The sequence below is a fragment of the Lactuca serriola genome, chromosome 8 (assembly GCF_051521515.1).
Source record: "Lactuca serriola cultivar US96UC23 chromosome 8, Lser_US96UC23_V15, whole genome shotgun sequence".
NCBI lineage: Eukaryota > Viridiplantae > Streptophyta > Magnoliopsida > Asterales > Asteraceae > Lactuca > Lactuca serriola.
Genome location: NC_136415.1, coordinates 131206466 through 131220161, shown reverse-complemented (window position 1 = coordinate 131220161; position 13696 = coordinate 131206466). Strand labels below are relative to the sequence as shown.

The following is a 13696-nucleotide window of genomic DNA, read 5'->3' as shown; positions in this document are numbered from 1 at the left end:
TAGACAAAATTGCAAAAATGGTCCCTGTGGTATGCAAATTTTTAGGGTTTTAGTCCAAACCTTGAGTTTTTTGGATTCATGGTCCTGTTAGAATGGTTTGTATGTGGAATTAGTCCCTGGACTTAACTACCGTTAAAAAGGATCTGTTAACCCCCTCATGTGCCTCACATGTAAGGGTATATCCGTCATTTCATATGTAAGGGACCATTTTTGCAAAACCTTTTATTGCTTATTTTGACATTTACCCCTCATTTACTTTCCCCGTCAACTCCCCAACTCCCTCCTTCTTGCTTCTGCTCCGTTGAACCTGCAAAAAAACCCTTGTTCCTTATCTAAACCAACAAAAAGTAACATGTGGTATTCGGAGAAGGGGACCGACCATGTGTTCCAACAATCATCTATATGTGTATTTGGATTACTTTATGCTCTGTTTTGGTTTTGCTTATTATACTCTCTTTTCTAGGTTTTCGAAGGTAGAACTTTCTGGAGCAATAGTCTTCAAATCAGTCCCACCTCAAACCAGTCTAGGATTCAAGAATCTATACCTATACCTGTTGTTAGCCATGAACCAGAAAATGCCCAATTGATTATTTCTCCATCCTAAAACCCAAAGGTTTTCCCTTTTATGAAAGCATTAAGAACCATAGACAATAACAGTGATCCATGTGGTGGAAGGTATGTTTATGTTCATGATCTTCCTTCTAGATTCAATGAAGATATGGTGAGGGAATGTGGTAACATTAATAGATTCTTCAATATGTGTAAGTTCATTAAGAACTTTGGGCTTGGACCGCCATTAGAGAATACGGAAGGTGTGTTTTCATACATAGGATGGTACGCCACCAATCAGTTCACCCTTGATGTCATCTTCAGAAACCGAATGAAACAATACGAATGCTTGACCAATGATTCGTCAATGGCAACCGCCATTTTCGTCACATTTTACACATGGTTTGATGCTTCGAGATATCGTTGGGGGTATAACACATCCGTAAGAGATGTTTGCATCCTTGATCTTGTTAATTGGGTGCAGGAGACAGATGAATGGAAAGTGATGAACGGAAAAGATCATTTTCTCGTCGGAGGAAGAATCTCTTGGGATTTCAGGAGATTAAGCAACAAAGACACCGATTGGGGAAACAAGTTCTTATTCTTACCAACTTCCATGAACGAGGGTCTTTGTGGAAAGTAAATGAAGGGTAAAGGTCAAAATAACCCAAAAAAAGTTTATGTAAAAATGGTCCCTTACATATGAAATGACGGATATACCCTCATGTGTGAGGCACATGAGGGGGTTAACATATCCTTTTTAACGGGAGTTGAGTCCGGGACCAATTCCACATACAAACCACTCCAAAATGACCATGAATCCAACAAACTCGGGGTTTGGACTTGTGACATCCCCAATTTCACGACCAGAAAAGACCGATTTGTTTATGCTTTATTTTATAAAATCAGAGTAAATCCTTTTGATTAAAAGAGTTGCGGAATTTGTTCCCAAAACAAAATATGATAAAATTTATCAAAACGTTTCTCAAAGAGAATGTATTTTCATTAAATAATAAAACCTCAGGATGTCATGTTCCGATACAGACCAAAAGCATAAACAATATAAAATAGACCTTACAACAGTTATTTATAACTACTGATCTATAATCCAAAATCTCTCGTCAAGTCCATCAACTTATACCCTTGTGCCATTACCTATAATGCAAAGAAAACTGAGTGGGTCAGGCTTGGGAGCCTGGTGAGCATATAGGGTTTTCAACCCACAATAATACATTTATTATATTCAATTATGAAACAATCAACCCAAATACTCATTCCCATTATCTCATTTATTTCTTAAGGATTTACCCTAATAATCAACTATCCTTTATCCATTTATTCCTAAGGATTGACCTAAGGAATTAACACAAAGTCCACCACTGCCAAGGTCCACAAATTACGACTGGTAAACACTTAGTTCAACATACTTAACAAACACCTAGTTCTAACACTCCGAGTGAACAATTAATTCAAAACATCTGGTGAATACTTAGTTCTAAAACACTTAGTGAACACACTCAGTTCAACAACACCAAGTGAACACATCTAGTTCAAAAATACTTAATGAACACATTGAGTCCAAAAATACCAAGTGAACACATAGAGTTCGGAAATACCTAATGAACAAATTGAGTTCAAACACCAAGTGAACACATAGAGTTCAAAAATACCTAATGAACACATTGAGTTCAAAAATACTTATTATTTCGTCTCACATCAACTATTTCATCTACCCATGTTCTACCCAACATATTTGTAGATGCAAACACATATACAGTTTAAATCTTTTAAAACATGTATAAAACATTATTTCACCATCTATCTCAAGTAAACAAACAATGTATAAACACCTAACACGTACTTCATAGCAAATACTTCATATCTATGCGGTAGAAGAAAGTGAATATATATTCACACATATAACAACAAAATATACACATAACACGTATTTTGTATAAAATACTTCGTATTTATGTGTTAGAAGAAAGTGGCCACACACTCACTTGGTTAGACGTTGCTCGGAAAACACTACAGCTCTAAGAGTAGTATTCATAAGACTTGCCACGTCGTGGCACTGCTTGCCACGTCGTGGTATCTGACAGTTTTGGGGTTTCGCGCCCCGAACTTCAAAAATCCATAACTTTCGCATACGAACTCCATTTTTGACGTTATTTATATCGAGGCACAGGTGAGATTATGCTCTACAACTCTCATTTAGACTCCATTGGCTAATTTTGAATTTATTTTTAATATATTATAAATATATTACTTATATATTATCTTTAGTAGGCCGGGACAGGAAAACTCCGTTCGAAATTCATAACTCCTTCATCTGAACTCCGTTTTCGTCTGTCTTTTTATCGTTGGACTACTATCGAAGACATATTCGACTCTCATTTAGAGCACTAAGGATAGATATCTATCTACCTTAAATTCATTATTTACGTCGCGCTAGGTCGTGCCGGTTCTGTCACGAAACTTCGACAGGTCATAATTTCTTCGTTATAACTCAGATTTTGGCGTTCTTTATATGCACGGAAACCTTGTGACATATAATACAACTTAGTTAAGATTAATCCTTATAAATAATCTTCCATCAAAAAGTCATTTTTGATGCTTATCGTCTCTAAATTGATTAGCCCGGATCTACGGGCGTTACAATTATCTCCCCCTTAGGACGATTACGTCCCGGAATCATCAACGAAATAGGGCTTGAATAATGATTCCACACTTTATCTCTTCATCCTAGGTAATAACCGTAACTTCTATGTTTCCTCGAAAGAGTATTTAACTCTATGGCTTTCTTGACCGCATACGATGCCCAATCTTGAATCAGCTTATCGTACTATGCTGTACTTTCAATCATAATTTCCAAGTTACAAAATAAATCCTTATTGAGGACTCCTTCTTATTCTTAGGATAAGTACTTTCATTCATCTATTGCAATAGATCGATGGGTCATGTTCTAATGACCTCTCATCGTATGATGCAACGCTTAGACTCAAGTCTCTTAGAGTCAAATTCCAGAATAAAATATACCTTCCTTCATATTCTAATGTGATATAATCACATTTTTAACATGTAGCATGCCTAACTACAAACTCCTTTTTTTAACGAGCGTGATACTATCAATCGCATTGATTTCAATCTTCTGAATTGAGTCAGATGCTACCTCAAACTTGGTTCTATGAGCCACGTAACAAACTCCTCGTAGTCAGACTCAATTTGATATGACCACTAGGTTCAGAATAACAACCATCTTACTAGTCACTACTGAAACAAGGGTAATGACACACTTGAACAAATCAGAATCAATTACTAGCTTCTTGGTAACCTTGTGACTTTCCTTGATCCAAGTGTGAGTCCTGTGCTTCCGGTAGTATATGCATCTACTACCTTTCACACCTACTCATACTCATCCCAAGTATTGTCCCGCAGCCGACCAAGTCACCATACAAGAAAATCACACAACAATTTAACACATACGAAAGTGTCCAAATAATCATAGAAATTTCCCTAGACTCCACTAGGATTTCTTCATTGCTCAATCTACAATCATCAATTCTACTTCAACTCGATTGGTGATGGAAATTCCAGACGATGGGACAACTTCAAGAATTACACCATGATATTGCCATATTTATACCTATTTTTAGGCAATATTTAAGTACATCTTTATTAATAAGTTGATAATATGTTTAGAATAATGGTACTTATGACTTTAAATTGTTATTTTCAGTCAATTAAAAGGATTTTCGAAGAGAGGGACCAAAAGTGACAATATGTAGAACATGGGAGACTTGAAAGACAAGAGAAGAATAAATCCACGAAAGATACTGAATTCACGACGTGGCCAAGTCAGCCACGACGTGGCATGAGGATTCTAGAAGATAAACATCGCGATTCGGAGGATTTCTTGTCCGGTACGAATAACTTGAAGCCCACGACGTGGCCTGGATAGCCACGACGTGGCGCGGGTTTTTGGAGTTTATTTAAGTGCTCCTGATTATTACGAAAAGAAGAACCTTTTGGCTGAAGGAAAGAGTTCCATGAGACGATTTGGAGCGAAAGAAGGGTTCTGGAAGAAGGTTTTCAACACCAAAAAGAATAAAGGTCTATATTTTAGTTAACTAAGAACATGTTTTCTATTACTTTAATTTGTGTTGGTTTATTAGTTGCTATGATGAGCAGCTGAATCTAGCTATTCTTGTTTAGCTAGATGAAGCTTCCAACTTATGAATAGTTCAATGTTTATGGATTAAGTTTAGTTGGTAAAAATTGCTTGTGTTTGATTTTTATTACCTAGCATGCTATTGTTTGTTTCTCTAATTGGTTGATTGCATGTTCTGTGTAGCTTAGTGACCATTAACTGCATGAACTTGTTTACCTAATGATTTAGTGAACATTGAATTGTTAGAGCTAGGATTGACTAATCTTAGTTAGTAATTAGAGTAAATAAGTTTAGCTGTGCTAGAGAACGTGTATTGTGACCATAATTGCGTTTATATTGCAAACCTTACATAGCATATTTACATTCAGAATTAGTTATGTGTTTAATTATGTGTGAACATACATGGTCTGACATGAATTAGTTAATTATTGATAAAGTTAGAATTAAAATTACTAATACAACTAAAAACCAACTTAATAATCCGTAATCATTAGCTAGCCATAAGGAAGAAGTGGATTCAAACTAAACAAGAGTGTGTTTTTATTTATTGAATTTGATTTAAGTTCGTCCGATCTTGTAAAATCAGATAAAACCCCTTTTAAACTTGTTTATAATTAGGTTAATTTAATAGTAAGTAAATTAATTAGAACACCGTTCCCTGTGATCGACACCCGACTTACCCAAACTATAATGTAATCTGACTAGGTACACTGCCTATAAATGCATAGTTAGTTAAGTTTGTTAGGTTATAAATATTAAAATTAGTGGGTACTTTTGTGCACATCAAGTTTTTGGCGCCGTTGCCGGGGAACGACTTAGTTTTTAGCTTATTTATTTGCATTAAATTAATCGATCCTTCTTGTGGAGTAAAAACCACAAAAAGTTAATTTTTCAGCAAAATAATTTTTTTTTCTGTCAGTCACAGAGTCCACGACGTGGCTAGATACCTGCCACGACGTGGACTATTAAAAAACTAAATTTTTAGTTATTAGTTAGTTTTTCTTATTTTAGTTCAGTTTTACGTTTTTAGTTTAGCAAGTTGCAGGAGTTCATGACCAGAAGCTCAAACACACCCTTGGTGCCACCACTTGAAGATCCCGAGTCTGCAATTCACAAGAAAAAGACGCCCTTACAAGAATTGAAGTCAGCTTTTTCTAGGAATTCGGGAAAGAAGACAGGAGAGTCAAGTTCATCCGCAAGGCACAAGAGCAATCTTGAGCATTCGGATCATACGCCCGTCCAAACCGAGTCCGAAAGCGATACCGAGCCGGAATTTGAAGAACACATGAGCGAACCCGAGAACGAGCCAAGGAACAAGATGCCAGCAATTGAAGAAATGTCCATGGGAGCTTACAAGAAGCGGATCCGAGAAGATGTGGGTCCCGGTTTAGTCCAACCTGCAATACCTGCCGCTGCCACATTCGAGTTGAAGGGGCACATATTGACTGCACTGAAGGACATCCCATTTTTCGGGAAAGATCATGAGGATGTTTTTAAGCATGTAGATGAAGTCAACGACATTGCAGATTACTTCAATGTCCCAAATGTTAACAGAAACACAGTCTTGATTAGGATGCTTCCCATCACTTTCAAAGGAGCTGCTAAGGAGTGGTTAAAAGCACTCCCACCAGGTACAATCACCACTTGGGCTCAAATGCGTGAGCAATTCCTGGACCAGTTTTGCCCGCCATCCAAGATAGCCAAACTCAAGAAGGCAATAGCCAACTTTGAGCAATAGCCGGGGGAGTCATTATACGAAGCATGGGAGCGGTACAAGGGCTTGCTCAGAAATTTCCCTCAGCATGATCTAAATGTGCAGCAAGAGATGTCAATCTTTTATGATGGGGTCAACGTTATGACAAGACAACTCCTTAATTCTCAAGGACCTTTGACAAAGAAAAATCCAAGGGAGGTCAAATAGCTAATTGAAGAATTCGCGAAGCACTCTCGCGAATACCACAACCCTAGGCAAGATGGAATCAAAGGAGGTGGAGGGGCCCAAACTGAAGAAATAGCAGCTGTCATGGCCAATGCTGAATAATATGGATCGAAGGATAACACAAATGGACCATTCGATACATGCCATAAGAGTGGGTTGCGAGAGATGTAGTGGTCCACACTTGACCAAGGACTGCAATGTAGATGAGTTTGGGAACATAAAAGCTCAAGTGTGCTACTCTAGTGGGGATAAGTTGGATGAGGACTGGAGGAAGCCGAAGAAGGAGTGGCTGCCATATGAAGAGTATAAGAAGCAAAAAGAAGAGAAGTATAGGCAGACAGGTCGAGGCTTTTATCAAAAGGAGCAGCCACCAACCGAGAAGAAACCCGATCTAGAGACCATTTTGATGAAGTTTATGGAAGCTTCGGAAAAGAGACATGATACCACTGATACTGCTATTATGGAACAAAAAACTTTAATAAAGAATCAGCAAGCCTCCATCCATAACCTTGAAGTACAATTTGGTCTTCTAGCCACTCTAGTTCACGAAACATTTTCCCCAAAGAATCCCGAAGTAAAGACCCAATTTCACGTAATGGCCATCGATATTGAAGAAGAAGCAATCTCTGAGTTCCTGGAGGCATTGGAAGAAGAACCACAGCAGCCCGATCCAAAACCTAAGAAGTCAAAGTTCGGAAGTGAAAAAGTTGCTGAACCAGCTTCGCCACGACGTGGCGCATGTCTGATAAAAAATTCTTTGAACCCGTTCCAGTTTATCAGCCACCTTTGCCATTTCCAACCCGAGCTGCACTTAGTCTACTAGAGAAGGAGCATATAGAGTTTGTAAAGCATGTGAAGGGGATCCGGATTAATACCCCCTTTGTCGAGTCCTTATCCAAAACTCCCAAGAACCAGAAATTACTGCAAGATTTGATAGACACTCGTAGGCAATTAAAGAAGCAGTCTAAGGTGGTTCTAAGTGAACAAACCTCAAAAGTTGTGTTGGGAGAGACACCAGAAAAGATGGGGGATCCTGGATGCCTCACTCTTCCGTGTGAGTTTGGTAATAAAATGAAGGTTAATGCTTTAGCCGATTCTGGGGCTAACATTAACTTGATGCCCTTTTCATTTTATCAAAAATTAGAAATTCAGAAGATGAAGGCTACAAAAATGAAGATTCACATGGCGAATCGTTCAGTGACACAACCCCGGGGCATCGTGGAGGATATTTTGGTGAAAATTGGAAAATTTGTTTTTCCAATAGACTTTGTAGTTTTGGATATGAAGGAAGATCCCGATGTTCCAATAATCCTTGGTTGTCCATTGCTTAACACTATTGGAGCTCTTGTTGATATTCGCGAGTCTAAGCTCACTTTGAGGGTAGGAGATGACCAAGAAGTTTTTGGAGTACAAGATGACTGCCAAGAGTATAATGCTCAAGAAGAGGTGTTCACAATTAATGAAGACAATGAACTAGAAGAACTGGAAAAGCTTATGGAAGAAGAGATCAAGACAGTTCATCAAGTCAAAAGAACAAAACCGAGGAAATCTGTTCCATATTTGATTGAAGTCATAGCTTACAAGAGTCCACCTTCTTGGGTGAGCAAAGAGGATGAGGAGATGACAAGTGATGAAGAGGAGGTCACTTCAAAAGTGACAAAGCCGGTGGTGAAAGAGGAGGAGGATGCTATGGAGTGCAAGGAACAAACTAAGAGCACAAAACGCAAGCTTGAAGAAGAGGGAAAAGCTAAAAAGGAGAATTCAAAGAAGGCATATAAAAGGCGAGTTCAAGCTTACAAGAGGCGATTCAAGGAACAAAAGATCTTAGTGGTGGACTCTTCAGAAGATTCAACGTAGAAGGCACGGAGTTCAGCTCAAGACTCCAAGAAAAAGAAGCGCTTCTCGGGAGGCAACCCGAGCTTGGTTTGCATTTTCTTTTCTTTTAATTTTTTAGTTTTTAATTAGGAAAGTTATCAACTCATCATCTAATAACTGATACTTAGTAAAGAATTAGCTGTGGGAACTTTAATTAATAAATGAGATGCAAAGTAGATAGTTAAAATTTATGATTTTGAAAAATTATGCGATCAGGCATTTGCCACGACGTGGGCTGATACAGCCACGTCGTGGTAAAAATGAAATCACGAGAACAGATGACAGTTTTAAAGTCCACGATGTGGGCATAGCCAGCCACGACGTGGCCTTTAAAAAGTCACAGGGGGACCATTTCCTTAAAACCCTTTGACCAATAATCCCCATTCCCATTTGATACTGCCGCATGAACGGGAACAAAGTCCCCACATCCAGTTTCTTAATCTGCTTCCAAATTCTTTGCATGTTCTTGTCAATTAACTCTAATTGGTGTGTGTTCTACTCATTAATTGTAGTTAGTTCTTACAATTTTAAATTTTCATGGTTAGGGTTTATGTGATTTACGAAATTGGTTGAAACTAGTTGTTAATTCTAGGTTGCATGTCCCTTAAATGTCCATAGGAACAAACCCCAAGCATTAATTTTAGTAGAAATCGCATACAAAATGACCGATCCACATACAGGGTTCGACTGCGGTCCACGACGTAGCGAGTCTGGCCATGTCGTGACTTCTGGCAGACAGTTTAATCTGTTTTAATATTTTGGATGTTTGTTGCTTTGGTTTGATTTTGTATGCAGAAATGGGACCACGAAGAGCTATTCCACAAGAGGAAAACCCGATTGATGTGGCGAGTATACATCCCTTATATCAGTTTCCTCAAAACATTCCCCGACCATTGTTAACTACTTATGAGAATCGGCTGGGATGACTGTATAATAGGGGATTTGCGATAGCCCCAATTATCGATTGGGGATGGCTTGGTGGTGTGGGAATGGTTGCTGAGTTGGAACGCTATTGGTCGAAAACATATGTAGGAGATCAATTTTCTTTCAGTTGTCACGGGTGGAGGAATTTGTTTGCCATTCAAGAACCCATATACCGGGAATTATCGGTGGAGTTTTTCTCTACCGTATGCTTTGAGGAACGCACCATTGATTTTACCTACAATTGGGCACTTGTGTTTCGTTTGGGTGGTGTTTATAGAGAGTGTAGTCTCCGGGAATTCGCTTGGCGTATGGGGCTTTATACCGAAGTGGAGACTCAATCTCCGTTTTTCATACCGTTCTTACTTGGATGCGTTCGGGATTTTAATCCCGGTATTATGGATGTTCAGTTTTGGCGGGGCATTTCTAGCCATGAGTACAATACTCGTGACTCGAGTGAGTCACAAATTCGGAATCCTGTTTTCCGATTTTTACATCGCCTGATCACTTTTTCAATAAATCACAAGCATCATGGTAATAAAGTCCCCATTCAGAATTTGTTTTATCTGTAGACTCTTATTACCCCGGGAGTTTGCTGTGATTTACCGTATATGTTGGCGAGGTTCATGGGGAAGAAAGCGGCTAACTCTAGGCCTGAGAGTCCGATTACGGGGGGGGGGGGGGGGGGGGGGCATTTGGTTACTCACCTTGCTAGGTCATATCATATTTTGACCCATGACTTTGTGAGGAATCTTACTCGATTCCCGGACACAGATTTGACTATTCAAGTCTTGGGAGTTATTCGGGCAGTGGTGAATGTCGGGGGTCGTTTTGTTATACCGCCGATAGATGACGAGCAAGAGGAGGCGCAACCAGGGCGGCAACCACCAGCCAGACCGCGGCGTTAGAATGTGCGAGCTAGAGGTGAGGTCGAGAGAGAGCGTGCTACTTCACAGTATGTACAGGGAGTGCCCACCGACCCTTTTCAGAGTCGGGTGGGAACTTATTTGGATAATCTCCGGGGGCATGCCATTTATCATACCCAACTTACTGAGAGTATTTATTCGCATTTGGGTGTGACCCGACCACCTTCTATGCCACCACAATATCCTTATTTTCCGACATGGGAGGAGCTATGGCGTCCGCAGAATGACGGGGCAGGACCAAGGAGATGATGATTGATTTCCTTTTCTTTTTATTTCGTTTTGTTTTAATTAGTTTTTTTATGTTTGAATTTGGTTTGTAATGTAAAACTTTCTTGAACTATGATGTTACTCTTTTATTTCTTTTGGGTTGTTCCATTTTTCAGATTAGCATTGGAATTCTAAGGAGCATATAAGGTTAACTCTAGAGTCGTGTTTGTCTAGTCAAGGAAGCTTAGAGTCGTGAGTTGGAACCCACAATTCAAGATAAGTGTGGGGTACGTTAGTAGGAGAGAGGTTACAGTTGGGAAGTATATGTACATAGAAGCATCGTAAACCATTTAGACATTGGTCAAGCTGCTAGGGTGCATGCAGAAATAAGGCATTTTTTTGCTGATGTCCAGTTTCCACGACGTGGTGCTCATGAACTTTGAAGAAAAAAAAACAGCTTGGTGTTCGCGTTTTTATCTCATATCACGACGTGGTGCTCTCTGCCATGACGTGTATCAGTTTATCCTTGCCCACATTTCTACTTACTAGCACCCACTTTGAAGAATTGAAGTTTCGAGTCATGTTCGTGGTTTATTTACGTATTCACCCAGTTCTACACCGATTTTTTATTTTTGGAGGTCCATATTCCGGATGTACGTTTTCCACACTTTTGGAGATGCTCACGCCACTATCCCAGGGGAGTTTGTTCCTTTTTCTCCATTTTCTTTAATTTTGATTTATTTTTATGCATACAATGAGGGCATTGTATGAAATAAGTGTGGGGTAGGGGTAGAAAAAGTAAATTGCTAGATAATCATAGAATTTGATAGTAAAAATTGAAAATTTGGAAATTGAAATTTTTAATAATTGAATCTAGTAATAATTTGAATTGCTAGTGTTATGTGGGATGATCCGATGAGAGTTCAAATGTTTAGTTGAGCCAATACACGTTACAGTGCATTTGTGGCCTCCCTTATTTTAGTGAAATCATGGAACAAAAACATAACCCCGCTTGGTTTGAGGGATGCAATATGTTTAGCAGCCTAAACCTGAAATGCATCCAGGAAAATTATTATCATTAACCGATAAAGGTTGAGGTTGAGCGCCTCTGCTTAAGCATGTAGGTTTTGAGTGGAAAAAGAGAGGTACATATAAAAAAAAGAGAGAATTACGAGTAAAGTTTGAAGAATTTTGGAGCAAATAAAGTGAAGATCAAAATATCAAAATTCCAAGAAAATCAAAAAGTTGAAGATACCAGAAATCAATTCAAATAAGGTGGTGAATTCAAAGAAATCAAGGATCAAATGTCAAAGAAGTGAAGAATTCCAAAAGAGCTCCATAGTGGTATCGTAGATTGTAATTCTAGATTATGTATGCTTAGGTTGCTCAACTAAAAATACCTTGAGGATAAGGAGGTTTTCTACGGATGGATTCGGAGGGTTGCATAAAATGAGCATTGTTCGGAAAAAGTGGGCGACTGTTTATGAAGATTGTGAGTATTTAAAGTATGGGGGAGGGGGGGGTACTTTAGGAAACTTTTAGACACAAATGCATGCATTGAGGTCTTGGCATAATGGCTGAGCTAAAGTCGGATTGTTCTATGTGGTGTTAGTAATTAAGAGTTAAGTTTAAATTTGCTTGAGGGCAAGCAAAGCCTAAGTGTGGGGTATTTTGATATTGCCATATTTATACCTATTTTTAGGCAATATTTAAGTACATTTTTATTAATAAGTTGATAATATGTTTAGAATAATGGTACTTATGACTTTAAATTGTTATTTTCAGTCAATTAAAAGGATTTTCGAAGAGAGGGACCAAAAGTGACAATATGTAGAACATGGGAGACTTGAAAGACAAGAGAAGAATAAATCCACGAAAGATATTGAATTCACGACGTGGCCAAGTCAGCCACGACGTGGCATGAGGATTCTAGAAGATAAACATCGCGATTCGGAGGATTCCTTGTTCGATACGGATAACTTGAAGCCCACGACGTGGCCTGGATAGTCACGACGTGGCGCGGGTTTTTGGAGTTTATTTAAGTGCTCCTGATTATTATGAAAAGAAGAACCTTTTGGCTGAAGGAAAGAGTTCCAGGAGACGATTTGGAGCGAAAGAAGGGTTCTAGAAGAAGGTTTTCAACACCAAAAAGAATAAAGGTCTATATTTTAGTTAATTAAGAACATGTTTTCTATTACTTTAATTTGTGTTGGTTTATTAGTTGCTATGATGAGCAGCTGAATCTAGCTATTCTTGTTTAGCTATATGAAGCTTCCAACTTATGAATAGTTCAATGTTTATGGATTAAGTTTAGTTGGTAAAAATTGCTTGTGTTTGATTTGTATTACCTAGCATGCTATTGTTTGTTTCTCTAATTGCTTGATTGCATGTTCTGTGTAGCTTAGTGACCATTAACTGCATGAACTTGTTTACCTAATGATTTAGTAAACATTGAATTGTTAGAGCTAGGATTGACCAATCTTAGTTAGTAATTAGAGTAAATAAGTTTAGCTGTTCTAGAGAACGTGTATTAGTGAACATTGAATTGTTAGAGCTAGGATTGACCTAATGATTTAGTGAACATTGAATTGTTAGAGCTAGGATTGACCAATCTTAGTTAGTAATTAGAGTAAATAAGTTTAGCTGTGTAAGAGCTAAGACTAAAACCCCAAAAATTTGCATACCACAGGGACTATTTTTACAGTTTTATCTAACGAATATCATGACGACAATAACATGTGTAAAAGGGCTAACAAACATAAGTATGTATTAGTAATAAGATGTAAACGTGTGAACTTAAAACTTAACTAGCCAAACAAGGCACAAAGGGTCGGGGAACCCAAAAAAAATTCTATTAATTTTTTTTTTATCAAAATTCAATTATATTGTTATGTAAAAATTCCTGTCCATTAGGGAATTTCTCTGTTTCTACTTTGGTCTGCCACTCACTTTGGCGTTGTATCTGTATGTGGGAGGTGGGGAGTTCGAATCTTGTCACTCTCACTTTCATCCATCTTTCTTCGATTTTTTGTTGAACCGGAGACGCCGACATGGAAAATTATGTCAAACAACAAGTCTATACAACGGCTATGTAGTAATGATAAACGG

The 13696-nt window shown here is 38.4% G+C and overlaps 1 protein-coding gene and 1 non-coding gene across 2 annotated transcripts; one reads left to right on the top strand and one right to left on the bottom strand.

The window, feature by feature from the left end:
* Positions 1–625: 625 nt before the first annotated feature.
* LOC145067399 (xyloglucan galactosyltransferase MUR3-like) lies at positions 626–1192 on the top strand. Its single transcript, XM_079014551.1, has one exon. The coding sequence runs from the start codon at positions 626–628 to the stop codon at positions 1190–1192; it is 567 nt and encodes a 188-aa protein (XP_078870677.1).
* Positions 1193–6422: 5230 nt separating this feature from the next.
* LOC145071925 (small nucleolar RNA R71) lies at positions 6423–6529 on the bottom strand. Its single transcript, XR_013690886.1, has one exon. It is a non-coding gene; the product is annotated as a small nucleolar RNA R71 (small nucleolar RNA).
* Between the last annotated feature and the right edge of the window lie 7167 nt (positions 6530–13696).